This window comes from Artibeus jamaicensis, unplaced genomic scaffold (assembly GCF_021234435.1).
Source record: "Artibeus jamaicensis isolate MK-2021 breed Jamaican fruit bat unplaced genomic scaffold, CSHL_Jam_final contig_1127, whole genome shotgun sequence".
Taxonomy (NCBI): Eukaryota; Metazoa; Chordata; class Mammalia; order Chiroptera; family Phyllostomidae; genus Artibeus; species Artibeus jamaicensis.
The window spans coordinates 904,520-924,341 of record NW_026521219.1 but is presented as its reverse complement, the minus strand read 5'-3'; the positions used below and the strand labels follow the sequence as shown (position 1 = coordinate 924,341).

The 19,822-nt window shown below is 41.2% G+C and overlaps 1 protein-coding gene across 1 annotated transcript in view; it reads right to left on the bottom strand.

Moving 5' to 3' along the window:
• Positions 1-3,714, bottom strand: part of RIMS1 (regulating synaptic membrane exocytosis 1) — a 425,147-nt gene extending 421,433 nt beyond the window's left edge. The window contains exon 1 of the mRNA XM_053664034.1: positions 3,308-3,714. Within this exon, the coding sequence (XP_053520009.1) occupies positions 3,308-3,477 (170 nt within the window). The 5' untranslated portion in view covers positions 3,478-3,714. The remainder of the gene's footprint in view (positions 1-3,307) is intronic.
• Positions 3,715-19,822: the final 16,108 nt, after the last annotated feature.

Below are 19,822 nucleotides of genomic sequence, written 5' to 3'. Positions count from 1 at the left end.
TATAGCTCCTTTCTCTACGAAGCTTTTACAAAAAAAAGAATAAGATTTTAGATCTAATGAGATCTTATCTGATTTGATCCCAGATAATGCAATTTTCAACTAATGTAATACATTGGCTCATTGTGTCTGGTGAGAGTGACTTAGAAGAGTATTCATTGAGGAAGTTAGGTTTAAAAAAGTCTCTAGAACACATACACACGTACCCTAAAACTCCACTAAGATTAAGAAAAGCCCTCTTCTTTTTAAATAATTATATCAACCATTAAAAATCATTTCCAGGAGTCAACTATTTCTTGTAATATACCAATGGTATTTAAAATCAGTGTACTTTGCTAAGAAAGTACTTACAATTCAAATACATTTCTTCTGAAAACTTGAGATGAAGGTAGCTTAACTATTCTCTTCCATTTACACACATTTAAAGATATTATTAAGACCAAGTAGTAATTTACAGTCAAGGCTGATGAAACTATATGACTATATTTTAATTGATATTTCGTAATGTTTCTTTGGCATATTTACCCATGACTATTCTATCTTCTATGTATTAGTTTCTGTTTTTATGCATTGTGAAGACAGAGAGAGCATAGAAGGGAGTGCAAGGCCATGGCTCTGCAGCGATGACAAATGTGAATTTTAGGTCTAATTGCTCCGTTACCAGAACTTGAGCTTTGCCTGATGTGTTGTGAATTTCTCAGATATGTGACATGGGAAACTGGGCATCACCACAAAAACTTATCTCTGATTTAACAAATATTTCAAGACCCTGTGGAAAGCATCCTGTTTTCCAATCTATTTTTATGCAAAGTTCAGTAAAGGCCAACACCTTTCACTCTGTGTCATTAAGTTTCCATATATAGGTATGTGTCATCTGAATAGCCCCTGTGATCCCGTTTTTAAGACACAAAGTGCACTCTAAAAAAAACACAGCGCTGTTCCACTAATTGCAGCCAAGCGGACATGCTTCCATGGCAGCAAACTGGTATTCCAAAGCACTCACGGATGTGGCACTGCACAAAGGCCAAGACATTAGCAGTGGAGGCTGATTGATAAAGTTAATGTAGAGGTTAGGGATTATAGAAGGCTGTTGTATAACAGCAGCATATACTGCAATATTCTGTGAATCCTTGCTATAAAGAAACAATATTCGCAAGCCAGTGGGTAGCAGTGATAGGAACAGCAGCGGGAAAGATGAGAGCAGTTGGACAGTGCTCCTGATTTTTATTCATCTATAAAAGCTCATACGATCTTATCATTGCTGTCCTTAGGCAGTTAGCAGGTTTGAGATTCTGTCTTAAAACTCCCCCCTCTCCCACTTAAAATCCCTCGCTCTCCTCCATCCCTGAACCAGCCAATGACTGGGCGAGATGGCCACTACTTGCACTGTGCCTTCCCCTTCCTATTCGGACCCTGTCAGGCAGCCAGCCTGTGCTTTTCACTGGCTGCTGGAGGCCTCGATCCACCTGCTGGTGTGCAGCGAACACCAAAACGAACAGTAGCAAACCCGTAAATCCTGAGCAGCAGGAAAGGTGCCCAGGACAAGTGGCCATGGCTACAACCCCTGAGGACAGACGGACTGACAACCAGACAGACAGACGGCAGCACCATCAGACAACACCATCCATTACTTCCAATCTCAGAAGAGGGAAAGCCTGCAGCACCAGGGACGTCATTGTTCCATTAGGAACAGGCAGCAGATTAACGAGGGTTCTGCCTCCCTCAAGCCGGCAGGCTTAAAGTATTCGCTTTTTTGGATGAGAAGGAGCAGGGAATTCAGAAACCTGCTGCTGTTTATAGAACAAGGCCAGCTCTGGCCTTCCAAGTTCATGGCCCTTTTCTGAGTCTACAAGGAAAGGACAGTAATGACTGGATTTTCTACCCTTTTGCTGTGACCCAACACCCACAGCCCTCCCTCGATAGTCCTCTCCCGTCTGTGTAGTAGTTACACTGGTCTACCCAGCAGTCTGTGAAGACAGCCTCCCTCCCTTCTGTCCTGGGAGGCACTGCCGCACTGAGGGGAAGCAGAAGAAGCCCTCGGTGGCAGCACCTTCTCTCCAGGAGGCAATCCTGGGGGTTGGGCGAGAGGCCATGCTGGGCGTGCTCGGTGCTTGCCTGCCACCCGTGTTGCCTCCCTACCTCACCCGTGTTGCCTCCCTACCTCTTCTTTGCTATCAGCTAAACAAGATGCAACAGGTTCCCTTTGGTTCTGCAGGGTCTCTAAATTCCCTCACCCCTGAGTTGAAAACTTTCCTGAACACAGGAAGTCCTCCCAAGGGAGGGAGATGTTGAAGGCTCCTTTGGGTCCACTCCAGGTGCAATGCTAAGGAGCAAGGACAACCAACTCTGGATGCCAGTACCTTGTAGCAGCACAGTGTCACACACGCCTGCACCACCAGCCAGGGGCCCCATCCCCTCCCCAGACACAGGAAAATGGGACACTGGACGGGAATCCCTTAAAGGGTTGATGGGCTTTTAAAAGGGGGAGGTATGTGCAAATGTGCAGTCCCCTATCTTCCTACTTGCACCAGGAACTGTGCGGGCCCCAAAGTCTCTTGGAAACCAGGAAATAGGAACCTCTCTTTTACTCTGACTAGAGTTCCCATCAGCTTCTCCCATTATTAAAAACTTTCCATTGCCAAAGGCATTACATATGGGTGAGAAAATGTGTCTTCACATAGGTATTTTGTGTAAAAGACGGTGAATAAAAGGTCAAAAAAGAAGCTGGGAGGCAGGGTACCCAAGATGGCACTGCCCCCCCCAAAAAAGACCCAACCTTGATCTGTGAGATGAATGAGTACCAAAATGAACACTAAAAATAAGCAGTTTTCTTATGAAAATACTGACAGCCTTCACTGGGGTAACCCTGCTAAACAACTCCAAGAAGAGAAGAGGCGCTATTCTCAGCACCTCTCCTTCCCCCCTCCCCTTCCTTCCATTGGCCCCCTGCCCACTAACCTGCACCCCGCCCAGGGCCCGTCCACATGGGTGGGATCGGCTCTTCTCAGCCTCTGCGCATCCCAGCCTCAGGGTGGTCTCCGTCCACCCGACCCTTCTCTGCACCCTAGTCTCAAGCCATCCTCTCCTGGGTCCTGGGCTCTGGACTCGGTGGCATCCTCTCCTTCCCCCTAACCCCTCAACCCCTGCCCTGCTCGTGCCCAGCGCCCCGGCCCCAAGGCGGGCGCCTCCGCCCGCACCCAGCACCCTCGCCCGCCCCCTCCCCCACACGGCCGCGAGGATTGGGTGAGTGAGTGGTGAATGGACCCACGGAGGCACGGAGGCTCGGATGGCGCGGCAGGGGGTGGCTTACTTGAGCATGGCTTCTTCTTTTTCCTCCTCTTCCTTCTGCCGGTCCATCACTGCCATGATAATGTTCCTCTCCTCCTCGGTCAGGTGGCTCAGGTCGGGCAGCTCTTGCATGGGGGGAGGCACCGTGGGTGGGCGAGGACCGCGGGGCCCCACGGCCGAGGACATTTTCATGGCCTGCCAGCCCCCTCCTCGGGCTCCCGGGCTCTCACCTCTCGGATTCACGCCCAGCAGCAGCTGCGCCCCTGCTCCCCTCACAGCGGCGCCCTCCCGGCCGCGGCGGCAGCGGCGGAGCCGGGGAAACGGCGAGCCCAGTCTTTCATGGTTGTTTGCATCCACCCAGCCCCGGATGCTGCCTTTGTTTTGGTCGCCCTAGCGAGGCTCCGGGCTGCCCGGCCGCCTCCCGCAGCCCAGCCTCGGCCGGCGGGGGCGGGCAGGCAGAGGCGCGGCGGGCGCGGCGAGGGGGCGAGGGCTCGCGCCGGGCTCCGCCGACCCGGGCGTCGCGGGCTGGACGCGCGGGGCGGGGGCGGGGCCGGGGCCGGGGCCGCGGCTGCTCCCAGGCAGGGCTGCCTCCAGTTTGGGGCTGCAGGAGGGAGAGGGAGAGTTTGGGTGTCAGTTAGGCGGAGTCTCCGAGGCTTCGCTCCCGGGTGATGCTGCTGCTCTCGCAGGCACAGCTGCCAGCCGCTCGGTCCCGGAGCCGCTCCGCCCACGGGCACCCACCCGCCCACTCCCCTGGCCCGAGCCACGCGTGCCCCAGCCGCTCCCCCAAGCTCGCCAACGTGCACCCCACATCGCTCTATCCCCAGGTACCCCTCACCCGTGAGTCATCCTCCTTTCTTGGTTTCTGTTCTGTATCATGCCCCCCATCCCTGTTTTGCCATGGATTGCCTTAATCATCACCATCCTTGATACCATCTTCATAGTGGAGCATTCGTATTACTTGAGTACCCACAGTGTTCTAAACAGCAGGATGGAACACCTTGGGATGCATTTTTCATCTCTGAGACCATAGCTTTCTCATTACGAGTCAAGTAGCTCTAGCCACAACAAGGTAATTTTAAAAATAATTTTGATACACATACGCACACACACACCTCCCACAGCCTGAGTTTTCTGGGTGCATTCTATGCAGCATCTTTCTTGCCCCATCCTCGTAGGGCTGTTCTGCAGTTTATTCTAATTTCTCCTCGAGATGCCCCACAACACTGCAACTCTTTAATCTGTCATTCTCAGCTGTGGGTAGCCCTATCACATCACGTACCACACTTCTCCTGTGCTTGCAAATGAATTATGTACTCTAATTTTTCTAATGATGCTCACTATCATCACGTACTCACTTCTTAGCCTCTGTGGGTACTCCTCAGGAAATACTGATCCCAGGTAAGAAAAACCACCCAACATATCATATTGTAAGAAGCTTCTGCTCAATGCCTGGCCCAGTGATAGACATAAAAAACAAGCTTCTCTTGATAATAAAGACAATCATTTTTTTTAAAAAGTCATGTTATCAACTTTGAGATCTGGAGACCACATTTTGTTCGCATGATTATAAAAGAAACAATATAGAGAAGGGTTCAAATTGAATGACAATTTTATTTTATCAGTGGTGATGAGAGAATTGATATGCTCCCTCCTAGGGAATTTATTCTGTAGTTACAGGAGGAATCTAGCACCCCGGGTTTTCCCTCCAATCCTGATTTTGTTAGTGAAGGAAGAAAAAGAAGATGATGATATTTATGAATCAAAAAAATCCCAAAATCTTCCAGTTTAGGGAATTTAAGGTTGTAACCACGTGATCTCCCATTGATACAGGTGTTGCCTCTACATGGTATCCACCTGTTTGAATATTTTCAAGACTGGAAGGCTTTTAACCACTTAAATCTATTCCTATGTCTAAATCTCTCTTCCACCTGAAAATCAACTAATTGGGTTGTCCATCATGTCACCTTCAGTTTCCTCCAGAGTAAACCTTCCCAGTTTCCCCCACCAGTCATTCTGTGGTGTGACTTCAAAGCCGGTCACTGTAGTCACGAGTCTTTGCAGTTTTCCCCTAGCCTTTCCGAGCAGCGGTATCAGTAACACATGGAAAGAACCATGAACAGTGGTGGGCACTTACTAGTGCTTTCTAATCATTATTTGTTGCACAACTTAAGTTTGGCCCAACTTTTTGGTAGCTGTGTCCGTAATGAGGATATCACTGAAATAAGCCCAAAAGCCACTAAAATATCTAGCTCTTTTTCATAAGTGCTGCTGCCTGGCAGATTTTTTTTCCTCTCCTCTAATTAAGCAGTTGATGAAATGACTTTAATCAGCACCTCTTCTCCTCTTCTTCAGTTTAAAAAATTGTACTTGGTCCCTTCAGCATATATTTAGGGAGGTAGGAGGAATTATTTGAATTCTGGCCCTACCAATGATTTCATGATTTTGATGAAATCATTCGTCCTTTCTAAATGTCTGTATTCTCATCTGAAAAATGGGGTAAAGATATTTATTTCAAAATAGAAAAAAATATTAATGAGACCCTGGCTGGTGTGGTTCAGTGGATTGAGCACTGGCCTGGGAACCAGAGGGTTGTCAGTTCAATTCCCAGTCAGGGCACCTGCCTGGGTTGCAGGCCAGGTCCCCCAGTAGGGGGTGTGCAAGAGGCAACCACACATTGATGTTTCTCTCCCTCTATCTCTCCTCCCTTCCCCTCTCTCTAAAAATAAATAAAATCTTTATTAAAACAGAAATATTAATGAGGAGACAAATTTGAAGCATCTACCTATGTGTATAGCACTTTGAAGTTCTCTTTTTCCTATTTCTTGCTCTTTCCAAGAAATGTATTAGGCCAGCTCTCGGTTATTCACATACAGAGGGGAGCAGAGATGTAGATGACACACTGATTGTCAGATGCCTGAGTCTGCTAGTCGGGTGGAGATGCAACAGACAAAGGCCTTGTCTTCAAGAGGTTTACAGTCAAGCTGGTCCCCCTGAAATTCCTCTAAATACAAATAAGGAAATGAAGCCTCAATGAACATTAGAACTAGCTGAATAAATCTCTTAAAAGCGAAGGCCTAATGAGCAATTAACAATGGTGTTCTTATTTGCTCAGGCTGTTGTAACAAAATTCCACAGACTGAGTGCTTAAACAAGAGAAATTTATTTTCTCATAGTTCTGGAGACTAGAAATCTAAGAATCAAGATGCTGGCAGGTTTGATTCCTTCCCACCCCCACCCATCCGCCCCCAGGCCTCTCTCCTTGGCTTGTAGACCGCCACGCTGTTTCCGCCTCGCTGCCACGTGGCCTTTCCTCCCGGCATGACCTCCCCGGTATCCCTGTTCCTACTTATACAGACAGTACTCCTATTGGACAAGGGCGCCACCCGTATCACCTCGTTTAATTGTAATTACCTCTTTAAAGGCCTTATCTCCAAATACAGTCTAAGATATTAGGAATTGGGGGTGGGGAGCACAATTCAGGCCAGTAGTTTCCATTTATTAAAATTACTTTGGAAAATGGTGATTTTTGTGCATTATCTGGATGACTTAATAAAAAGAAGTCTGATCTTGATCATTTTTATGTTCATAGCTACGTCCATGGACACCACAAGTATATACGAAATGTATGAAGAAATGAAAAAAATGAATGAATGAACTGACCAATAAATTAGTAGTTGCCATGGTATAACCCATCAGGATCTCTCTCCTTTGGTTGGGAATCACTAACCCCTCCATTATGGAGGGGTTCAAAACCAATTTCTAAAATCCAAGAGACATATAAACTTTATACAAATTGACTTCCAGAAAAGCAGAATTTATCTGAATTTCAATAAGCAAGCAAACACCCAAAGTTGATGTACCAAAGTGTGTAGGACACATGATTAATTCCTAAATAGACTCTACAGAAAAGTTCAATGGACCTAGAAAAATACATACAATACCTCCCTTCTACAAATTCATAAGTCACCTTAAATAAAAAGAGTTAAGAAGCAATTATTTTCCTCAGTAAAGAAATCTGTTTTAATTGGTTTGGCCTGGCATTTTCCAAATGTGTTTGGGCTGTAATAGAAACACAGTATAGTGTTTCTTCCCCAAAAGGGGAAACATGCTTCAGACAAGCTTTGGAAAAAGTCCTGGTTTAAAAAACTGGTATTCAAAGATGTTAACTAGAGACACCATGAAACTTCCAATGTGATTCTCTTTGCTCAATCAATGATATCTGTAGAAAAACATCTTAAATCTCTGTTCATACAGTATGCATCAGATGCCCTTTTGGTTGACACTACCATTAATGTTCAGGATACTAGTTAGACATGATGACTTAAACAAACTCCTTTAAGGCAAGTTTCTTAGCTATCTTTTCCACTGTTACTATCAAGTCATCCTTTCTTAAAATAACTCTAAAACTGGACACCACTATTAACTGTTAATAGCTGAGATTGTAACTTGAGTGGAAGACCATCAAAATGGAGTCAAGTTCATACTCTACCATCTGAAAGTTGTAGTTGGCTTCATCCTGTCTTCCCACAAAATTTATATCTACTCAGAACCTCAGAATGTGACCTCATTTAGACATGGGCCTTCACAGGTGAAATTAGTTAAAGCAAGATTATACTGTAAGAGGAAAGAATACACAGACCTGGGGCGAAAATGCCACTTGAAGATACAGAGGAACGTGTAGAGAAGAAGGCCACGTGAAGCCAGAGGTGGACCGTGGAGCTGTGCTGCCCTGAACCAAGGAACCCCAGGACCACCGAAAGCTGGAAGAGGGAAGGAAGGATTCACCTCTGGAGACTTCAGAAGAAGCATGGCCCTGCTAACACCTTGACTTTGGATTTCTGTCTTCCACACTTTGAGAAAATAAATTTCTGTTGTTCTGAGTAGTTGGTACAGTTTGTAGTACTTTGTTACAGCAGCCCTAGGAGACAAATACAGTAGTTCTATGGGTATGGGTAGATTAGTAAACCTCAATGAGCTTTATTTTGCTCATCTATAAATGAAAATAACAATGTCCACCTTCCAGGGTTTCGGTAAGGATAAAACCTTGTGAATACGTGCAGCACCTGCTTTGCGCTAAGCACTGAGAACATGGAAGGGAACAGTGCACAGAGGGTAATGGTCCTACAGGGAATTGGCAATCCATGGACTGTGAGCAGAATGCAGCCAAAAGCCTGCTTATGAATAAAGTTATATTGAGACACAGCCACACCTGTTGATTTATGTATTATCTGTAGCTGCGTTCTTGTTACAATCATAGATTATGTAAATAGAGACCCTATGTCCTACAAAGTCTAAAATATTTGCTATCTGCCATTTTACAGAAAAAAAAATTGTCGACCTCTGCTCTAGATGCTTACAATGCAGCTGGAGGAGAAAGGTGTAAGTGAATAAACACGTAAGAACAGTGGATCATGATAATTACTTCAGAAAATAACTTTCCAAATATAACAAAGAGTAAACTGTGGGAAGATAGGTAGTCATGAAGGTCCTATGAAGGGGTGTTGTGAGGAGAGATTTGAAGGACGAGAAAGGACTAGCCCTAGAAGAGCTAGACACAGAGTGTTACAAGCTAAGGAAAGTGCCACAGACAAGTTTCTGAGACCGGAAAGGGCAGAGCTCTGGAGGAACAGAAAGAAAGTTGGCCAGTGAGGCAGGACCGTTGTGAGGAGAGGAGAAAATGGCGACAGATACAGGCCTAGTTAGCCACGACAAGAAGTGCTATTCTATTTGTGTGCAATGGGAAGCCACTGAACAGTTTAAGCAGGGAGTTGAGTGCTATGCCTTATATTTTTGAAAAGATGGCTCTGCCTGTGGTGGCAGGAAAATGGGTGGCAACAAAGAGGAGTAGGAGCAGGATGTTTGGTTTGGGGAGATCAACGTGGCTTGGACTGTGTGGTGCCGTGTGAATGGAGAAAGTGGACACATATAAGATGTGCTTTGCAAGAAGAACCTAGAGACCTACTTACGGGTGAGCTGTGAGGCATTTGGGAAAAGAAGGTACTAATTAAGATTCCTGTTTGGGGCTGAGCAGTGAGAGGATGGGTGGTGGTTTCATACACTGAGAGGGGCGTGTGTGTGTGTATGTGTGTGTGTGTGTGTGTGTGTGTGTGTGTGTGTGTGTGTTATGGGAGAGGGATCAGTGGTGTGGGAGGAATGGCAAGAACCTTTCACTATTGTCATCATCATCATCATCATCATCATCATTTAAACTCTCAAAAAGAGAAATATAGTTGAACTAATTTGTTAATTGATCCCTCTGACCAAAATGTTTTTTTCTAACTAAAGTTTGTTTTTTAAGATGATTTTTTGTTTGTTGAGCATTCCTTCTATCACAGATTGGCCAGAGGGCTGAAGGGGCCTTTGCTACCCTTTTCACAATGAGAAAATTGAAGAACCCACTAAATGCATAATAAACAAATTTATATACACATGCACATTCAGGGAAGGAATAAGGACAAAGTACTAGTTAATTTCTACTCCAAGGAGTAAGCAAGTAGTACTTGTGATTTCAGGATTCTGTACATTGAAGCTATGTTATTTGTTTTGAATTTCCAGAAATTTCTGAAAGAAATCAATTAGGAATATCTTGAACACCTACTGAGCTGCAATGTCAACTAACCAGTGAACTACAGTCCTAGAGCTTTGACTTGTTATCACTACACCCGTCTATGTATTTTTCACCACCATTCTCGTGAGCACTGCCATTATCTATCACACAAGAGTGGTTTATACATAAGGTTGTCATATACCAGGTTGGTCCGGGCCCATCTGAGTTTGCACCTGTCATACTGGCATTATTATCAGCAGCATCTCCTTTCACTTAATAGTATTCTAATTTGGATAATAAATTATATGGATATCCAATTTATACATAGTTACAGTAATTTGCAAAAATATAGTCTTTCTGGCTTCAAAGAACATTTGGCTCTCAAGAGATTTTACTGAAAGTATTTGGCTGACACTGGATATCAGATTTTGGCTCAAATTCAGCCAAATACCTATTTTAATCTTCTTTTTTGGTAAGTTTCCACAATTGTCATTTGTTTCATGAGGAATTCAATGTGTGGGAACGTCCTTGTCCTTGGACCTAGAAGAAGGGACATAATTCTATTCTTTTCTGGTGGGTCACACCAGCCTTGGACATACTTCTTCCAAGTAAGTAATGATCTTAACTGTTCTTTCTTTGAGTTATTTCCTCTCAGTGCTTATCTCCTGATTCAAAATTAGAGTTCATGGCCTCTTTCTTTTCACATTCTTTGAAGACTGCTTGTCTTCCATATTAGTCAAACTTAGAATGCATAATTGGCAATGTTTGCAAATAATTTGTCCACTTGTATTTTCTTCCAATTTTCTTTTTTGCATTGGGTAATTTCTTGAGAATTCTTTATGTTTCATTTTAGGTCATTTGAAAAGTTTCCATCTTGGATACCTTAAGTATTTATTAGCTTTATTCTTCTGAGAGTTTACATTGGTTAGATTGGAGCACCGAAGTCTTAATGCCATCTTCCGAGCTATGTGAATGATCAATCGTCTTTCTTAGAGTATGACCAATGGAATTGCTTTAGAAGAAATATTAACTTTTATCTACCTACAAAACTAGAAAATCTCCTAAATGAAAAATGACTTTGGATCATAATTCTAAGACTAGATTATTTACTTACTTTATAAGCACTAGAATTTTTAATAAGCTGGAAAATACCTGAATAAGCTGAATTTAGCATTTATTACTTCTATTTTGTTCAAAATAAGTGTTCTATTAAAAGAAAGAGAGACCTCAACTATCAGATTTAAACAGGCACTCCTTCCTAAAATAATACTCTGATTGAACACAACCCCTGATCCTGTTTTCTGGCAAGTTCTTGCTAGTTTTCTGTTTCCCACTTCCAAGTTTGAGATGAGCAATTCATCCCTACAGAGGCCAGCCCTGGAGAGGACACATGCTTCTATTCATAGTGCCACTACACCTACAGGCAAGTGGGAAAACTGATAGAAGAATATAAGGACTTGACTGCTTATTCTGGCACTAATTAGCCCTACAGAATTGAGGGGGCTACTTAATCTTCCTGAGCTTGAATTTCCTTATCTTTAAAATGGAGATAATTATACTTCTTTTAAATATTCTCAGCATTTTTATAATATCAACACTTAGTGTATTATGTGTGCCTGGCCTGTGCTGGGTGTCTACATGTGTTATCATATTTACTCCTTTAAGAAGTATGTGGATATTATTAATATCCATTGATATTATTTAGTATGACCAATATAGGTAATTGATTGCCTTTCTCATTATCTATATTCTTTAGGAACACAGGTAAAACCAGTATTTTACTTGGTCCTTCAGTGCAGATTCCAGATTAATACTCTCCCTCCAATTTGTAAAATCTCTTCTGCTTTTTGATTTACACTACTTTCTTTTTTACTTAGAATTATTCTATCAACCTCTTGATCATGAATGCTCCTTACCTAAGAATTTAGCCCACACCCTTCCTCTCTACCCTAAGATCCACTCTCATTAAAAGTATCTTCAACACCTCGATCTCTCCATATTTCAATCTCAAATCCACTCCACTCAGCATCTATTTTCGTGAATAATCTTTAGTCTTTCAAAACCCACTTACTGTATCATTGCCAAAATCACAAATTGAAACTTCTCCTCATTTATTACAATTACTACAACTCTTTGACAATTTGGAAAGTTGTAATCACTGGCACCTTGTTTTTCTCCATTTTCAGCTGAATATTAATTTTAATTACATTCATATTTGGCTAATATTCCATAATTTTTCCTAAGTAATATGAGTCAGTTTTCCCCCCACCCACCTGGTTGTCTCCCTCTAGTATGTTTGGGAAGAAAAGCAGGTAGAACATCTCAATTTAACTGCCTTTTTTCTGTTTTTCTGAGTGTCTTTATCTTCTCTCTGCCATGGCCAACTGTACACTGTCCTCAAAGCCCATGGAACTCAGATATTACAGACCCTCATTAACGTGGTTTACCATATTTAAGAAGCATCACAATACATATGGTAGCACAGGCAGGGCAGTTTTCATCTACCAGTTAGGTGGACCTTGAAGTGCTTTGTGAAAGTAAAGCCTAATGCATAATGTCTTATTGTCCTCTGGTTAAGGATACAGCAAGACTAGGGTACTAGAGAAAGTACTAAACCTAAGAGCATTCAACAACCACACACATGAACACGCACATCCTTGTAGTGCAGAAATTAACTAGAAATTCTTACTTGTTTGAAGCAAGAGCTGGGTATTTGAAAGAAAGGCTTATGGCCACAAGCAGGTTTAAAAACTGAAGTTGGAAGAGAGATGTTTGTAACTCTCAGTCTATTAATAAACAAATAGACATACTTTGAGTACTTGTTATATTCAGGGGAATATTCTTGATGCAGAAATAGGTTAAAAAAAGGCACACACACACACACACACACACACACACACACACACACACACAGATGTCCAGTTTAGCTGGGGAGACCAGACATCAACATATAATTGTGTCAGAAAGGGGCATTAGACCAAGACTGCTCACCTGGAATCTCGTTCCACCTCTGTGAAGTGGTCAGTCTTAAACAAATCACTTAATATTTCTATACATCAGTTTTTTTTCTATGTAAAATTAAAGATTCCATCAGATGTTGAATCTAACGATCTCTAACATTTTAAAGTAGAAAAAGGCAGTAAATATTAATAGCAGGCATTATTTAATGAATAGTTGAAGAAGTTTTTTGTGTGTGTGAAATGAGTGTTATTCTAATAAAAAGATGTATGTGATAAAATCAAAAGTATTAATGTAACCAATTTACTTGAGTCATACCTGCCAACTTGTCAACATGATTAGAGAAATGCAAATTAAAAGCACAATAAGACATTTCTATATACCTATTAACAGTACTAAAATAAAAATAGTGATAATATGGTAGCTAAGGCATGGAAACAACCTAAGTGTCCTCAGATGGATGGTTGGATAAAAAAAGATGTGGTACATATACACAGTGGAGTACTCCTCAGCCATAAGAATGGGCAAATTACTGCCATCTGTGCCAACATGAATAGATACTGAGAGTATCGTGCTAAGCAATATAACTCAGACAAAAATGAGCAAGAACCATATGATTTTACTCACATGTGGGACATAAAACAGAAAACAACAAATAAACAAAACAAACTCATAGACAGAGATAATGGCATGGTAGTTACCAGAAAGGGGTGGAGGATAAAGAGAGTAAAGGGGGTCAACTACGAGGTGACAGAAGGAGGCCAGGCTGCATAGTAAACACATAATGCAATTGACAGGCAATGTATTGTACAGCTGTACACTTGAAACTTGTGTAATGTTATCAACCGCCATCACCCCAATAAATTTAATTAAAAAATTAGCGATAATGCTACATGCTAGCAAAGATGTAGAGAAAATGGATCACTCACACATTGGTGTTGGGAATGTAAAATGTTATAGCCACTTTGGAAAACAGTTTCTTATGAAACTACACATTCGCTCGCCCAATAATCCAGCAATCACAATCTTAAACATATTCCAAGAGAAATAAAAACATATGTTCATATAAAAACCTACATACAAATGTTTATGGAAGCTTTATTCATACTAGCAAAAAATCTAAAACATCCCAAAGTCCTCCTCTGGGTGAATGTTAAAGAAATCTGGTTCATGCCTGTGGAATTCTACTGAGCAATAATAAGGAGTTAACTATGGATACACACAGCAACTTGGATGGGTCTTGAGGGAACTATTTTGAGTGAAAAGAGATCAGGCGTACCTTGGGGATATTGTGGGTTTGGTTCCAGACTACCATAAAGTGAATATCACAATAAAGTGAGTTGCACAATTTTTTGGTTTCCCATTGCATATACAAGTTATTCTTACATTATAACTGTAGTCTATTAAGTGTGTGATAGCATTATGTCTATAAAAATGTACATGCCTTATTTAAAATATTTGATTGGAAAAATGCTAACCATCATCTGAGCCTGTTGGAAAACCGGTGTCAATAAACTTGCTCTACACAGGGTTGCCACAAACCTTCGACTCGTAAAAAATAAATAAATAAATGAGACTCAATTTCTGAGAATACAACAAAGTGAAGTTCAATAAAATGAAGTGTGCCTGTAATTCCCAAAGGTCACATGAGATATAGTTCCATTTCTATAACATTCTGGAAATTATAAAATTATAGAGATATTGAATAGATTAGTGCTTGCAGAGAAGAGAGACGTGGGAGTAGAACTGGTGTGAACTTCACACACACATAAGTGAATATATGTGCAAAAATGGTGAAAATGGTAGAAGGCCTTGTTAACAACGTTGTTCCAATGATGATTTCTTGGTTTTGCTATTCTGTTGGAGCTGTATTAGACGTCGCCGTTGAGGGAAACTGTGTGATAGCCCAAGGGATTGTGTCTCCTCTTTTTGCAATCTTCTGTGACTATAAATATTACAAAATAGAAGCTAGGAAAGCTGGTGACGACATTTATCTTATTTCTTATTTACCTCAAATGGTGCTCTCATCTACAGCTATTTTACCCATACAAACTTGTGGCTTAGGGGGTTCTTCCCAGCTTCAAGATGGGTGCGTGATGCCTAAGCCAACAGGTAAAATGTCCTTTCTCCTCTCCACAGTGCATGTCATTACCTTGGCCACACTGTCCAATGTAGGAGTTGTCATGTGGTTCCTAGTAGGTAGGCAAGATTTGATGAAGTTAGTGTTGAAACCATTTTATTCTGCATTGGAACACACTCTATCCAAACAATCTTTACGCTGTATATTTCATCCCTTCTCTGGTATAGTGCTACCACATAGGCATTGAGTGTAGTCTAAAGAGAATGATCTTATTTCAAAATAAAGATGAACATAATAAAATTATGGAATCCTTGAGTCATGAAATCTCTGGTCTCATTAAGTCTTAAGAAATTCTGTCATCCATGACAACATCACCCCTATTTCCTTCTTATTAAGTTCCTACATGTTTTCTTCAATTCACCTATTTAATCTTATATTTTTCAACTGACTTTACTTCAGAGATCTTAAATGCAGGTTTCTCTGTTACTAAAAAATGAAATCCAAATGTTGTCAAATTTTACTGAGATTCCCCTGCAGAAATGAGGCACATATTACTCCTCATGCCAAGAGTTTGGATGCTCACAGATCACAGCTGTGTATTTGGACCAAGAAAGCTCTTTCACCTTATACATTCCCATCCTGGAGGAAACCGGCATTCCATGGCCAGCCAATGCTGGAAGAGTACAAAATCTACTGGTTGATTTGGTGTAAAAAGAGAGGGGGCATCTTCACTTTAGATATCCCTGTGCAATTGGTGGCAGATACTGTTACAACTGTGTGGCAGTTCAAATTGTCTCCCTTCCTTTCTCCCTCACAGGTGTTCTCAAAAGTACACTGCAGTACCCTCTTGCATGTTAATCGTAAAGGTTTTTAATCTATTTCCTTGGGAACCTGAACCACAACATTTGCTAGCAGGAGTGGTCCAAAGAAGCAGATTCAAAAATGGGATTTTGGAGCTGAATCACTTGCTGGCCAGCTGGCAATAAAGAGCTCATTAATGGCAGAAAGAATATGTATAGGTCTTATTACTCAAAAACAATACAAGCATTAAAAGTTTTACTGGCAGTGAGCCGGGATGGGATACCAATAGACAGGATTACTCTAATGAGTACTATTTCCCAGGCATTTGACAGATATGACAAAAGTATAATTATAAAGACTATGGAATTGGAGGGCTGCTACTGGGTGTGATTGATGCATTGGATAAAGGCATTAAAAGACTGAGGGTGATTAACCATCAGTTAAAGTCTAGGCATAAAAGTCAAAGGTCCTTGTTGGGAACATAGGTAGAGTCTCATCTCCTGTAGTTGGAGGATAGAAAAAAATGATACTCAGAATCAGAGGGTCAATTATGGGAGTAGTAGAAATTTATAGATGGTAGAATTCTCAACTTCTGCAAGTCTGCTATACTAAGATCAGAGCCTGAATCTGGAAGGTGTGAAGCTCAAGACATGGGATCAGAACATCTGGGTCTATGTACTCAAAAAAGACCGAATCCCTAGAGGACTTTGAACTCTGAACCAGACAAAGTAGTCCACTCCTTCATGTTAAATGCTGAGGCCACCCCTCACTTCAAGAGAGATGCAGTATCTCCCATCAGATATTACTTTGCTTCCCTTATTAGCCACCAGGCTACTAGTAAGTAGGGTCACAGTATAACCCAGCTGAGGTCATGCTGGGCCTGCTAAGACAGGATAATGTCTATACCCTGAAGGATCTGTAGGAACTAGCCAACCTGCACCTGTAGGAGCTGAGGGTGTATAATATACACATGGACTGGCTCCTGAGTGTGTTGGATCAAATGGTCCTGGAAATAAAGTTAAATTACAGAGACTTTATTGACATGAATATAAGATTTTGGGAGACTGTATTTCTGGGAAAGCTTTTGGGAACATGGAGAAAGTGAAAGACAACAATAAATGAATTAGAAAGTCCAGAACTGTTAGGGTACAGTGGAAGAAAAGAAAAAGAAATCCTGAAAAAGAAGCATGTTAGCATGGATATAGCATGTAAAGTCATAAAAACTAACAGCCAAATAACTTCTGAACAAAAGCCTATACAACACTTCATTTATCAAAGAAATAACCACCAAGCTGATAAAAAGAGCACTAGCATCTTTTCATAGTTTGACGGTGGTTGTCCTCTCTAGGTCAGAGCTGACAATAGGAGATGCTATTATAGGACTGGGCTTCCTGACAGAAATGAATATAATAGAATCCCAAAATTATAAAGGTCATGTGGTGTTTAGCCATCAGAAACAAGGCAGATACATATATATGCAGAGGGAAAGGATGCCATGTGTGGCCCTCCAACAGGAGAATCGCAATATCAACTTCAGAGATTCTTGATTAAGACCATGCTATCTGGAGCAAGAAATTAGACACTGAAGAAAAACAGCTCTTAGCATAACATGGGGCCCTGATGGGGATGGAGACACTGACTGTGGAATACCTAGTGACCATGAGGCCAAAACTGCCATCACAATCTGAGCTATGCCAGCTTTATTATGTCATAGGTTACAGGTACAGAAGTAATAGTTCTACGACGTTTTCTATCTGTAATTCCATATAAGCAGGGCCAGGGGGCATAAATGTGTGGTGTGAACAGATGGCCCAAAATCCACATTATCTACCAGCACAACCATGGCTGCTTGAGAAGTCCTTATGTCCAGCTGACTAAGGAGAAAAAAAGACTTAATATGGCTCATGGGTAGGTTATCCTTGCATGTGGATGAGTCTCAAGGGTGCCTCTGAGAGACAGCAGTGGAGGGAAATCCTCTCAACAGGCAGAGATTTGGGCAGTGCAATGGGTCAATTACTTTGCATGAAAAAGGTTGGCCTAAGGTAAGAACACATAGAATCTCATGGGCATGTGAATCAGGTTTACCCAGATAATCCAGAAAAATCTCACATGCCTGGGTTGTGGGCCAGGTCCCCAGTAGGTGGCAGGTGAGAGGTGACCACACATTGATGTTTTTCTCTCTCTCTTTCTCCTTCTCTTCCCCAATTCCTAAAACTAACTAACTAAATAAAATATTTTTAAAAACTCACAGATTCTGATAAGTTTTAAAAACCGATAATACTTACAGATTCTGAGTATCAGGAGGTACATACCTTAGGGGACCATTATTGTTTTTGGAAACATTTAACATTTTATTTGACATTTATTAATATTTCCAAAACCATTTCTTCCCTTCAAACATCTTAGAGCATATCCTGGGCCTCCTACTGTTTGGTTATGAGATTTTAGTCAACTGAACTTCAATAAGTTTGTATTTAAGTGCTCATGACTAACGGCTTTTCTACAGATGACTTCTTTTTAAATACAAATGTCTCTTGATGTATTTTACCTTGGAAAATTAAAATCATGGCTAATCACCACCAAGTGCCTGTAGTTAGGTTGAAGTTGTAAGTCAAGCAAATACATTTTGTCCTTTGATCAACAATTTTTAGATCTAGCACAGCCATGTTATCACTGAAATTCTCATCTAGAAAAAAGAAATGCAGGAAGAAACTGTGTGTATTCTAACTGGGAAGAACAGAGAAATTCTTACGCACTAAACTGGATCTATATATTAAAATAAAGGTCACTAACCACACATCCTGAAATATAAGCAGTATGTGGGCACTCAGCCAAGACCCAATATCAGCGATGCATGCTGGGTAATGAGACACATTAGAAGCTTTTCAGAAAAATTACGTGAAGACATGTACATATGCTTGATAGATAAATGTCCAGTTGTGAAATTTAAAAACTTTAAAAGCCCAATGTGGAAGGCAGTAACAACATGGATGAACCTCAGAGGCATTTTGCTTAGTAAAAGAAGCCAGGCACACAACAACACATACTATATGATTCTACTTACATGAAATGTCAAAAAAAAAGCCAAATCTGTAGAGTTAAAAGGTAGATTAGTGTTTGCTTAAGGCTAGGGGTAGGAATGAGGAATGACTATAAATGAGCACAGGAATTCTTTTTAGGGTGATGGAAATGTTCTTAAATTAGATTGTGGTGATGGTTGCCCAGATGTGTAAATATACTAAATATCATTGAATTGTTTATTTACATTGGGCAAATCTTATGCTATACTAATTATACCTCAATAAAGATGTTAATAACATAAAAGGTCCAATATGTTTCTTCTCTACTCAATATTTATTTCTAAATACATTTCATCAAAAAAACCCTATTGCATAATGATGCTTGGTGTGATGTATTTTATGATAGGGAAGAGTAATAAATAGCTATATGTTCAACAATAGGGCTTAGTTAAATTATGGTAGAGTTATGTGATGAATTCTGTACGTCAAAGATTATAAAATCATGTTTACAAAACTAATAAAATAAGAAAAATCTCATGGCATGTTTTTAAATAAAAAAATACCCAAATCTCTATGCTTTATGATCCCAAATGTTTAAATGACAATTATAACACATGTACTTACTACTCACAGAGTATGTGTTATTAACTCCTTGGGTTACTCCCATTGAGCCTCTGATCTGGACAATAGAAGGAATGTGTTGTAGATAGAAACTGTTAAAATTATTCTAGTTCTCCATGAATTGACGTAGGCTCACAAGAAAAAAACATCCTGCCACTTTCTAGTACAAACTCTTCTATGAAGCAATGGGAATAACTAGAACAGATGAAAATATGTAAATTTTTAATTGCTAGGGTTATCGGCACTGGTTGAGGCAAACCACTGGGAGAAACTAACACATGTCATATCCAGAAGTTCTCTCTCTTACAGATCCAGTTAAACCAACATACGTATAATACAAGCTCTTCCCCCAAAGATCTCACCCTCTGACTGGAGCACAGACTCTCCTCTGCCAGCCAAGATGTTGCCTGCTTGTAGCATTTATTTCAGTTGTGCATATTTTGTTTTGTTTTTATTGAACATTTTTGTATGATGCTGGCTCCACTGCTAGAACCATAGGCAGTGGGGCAT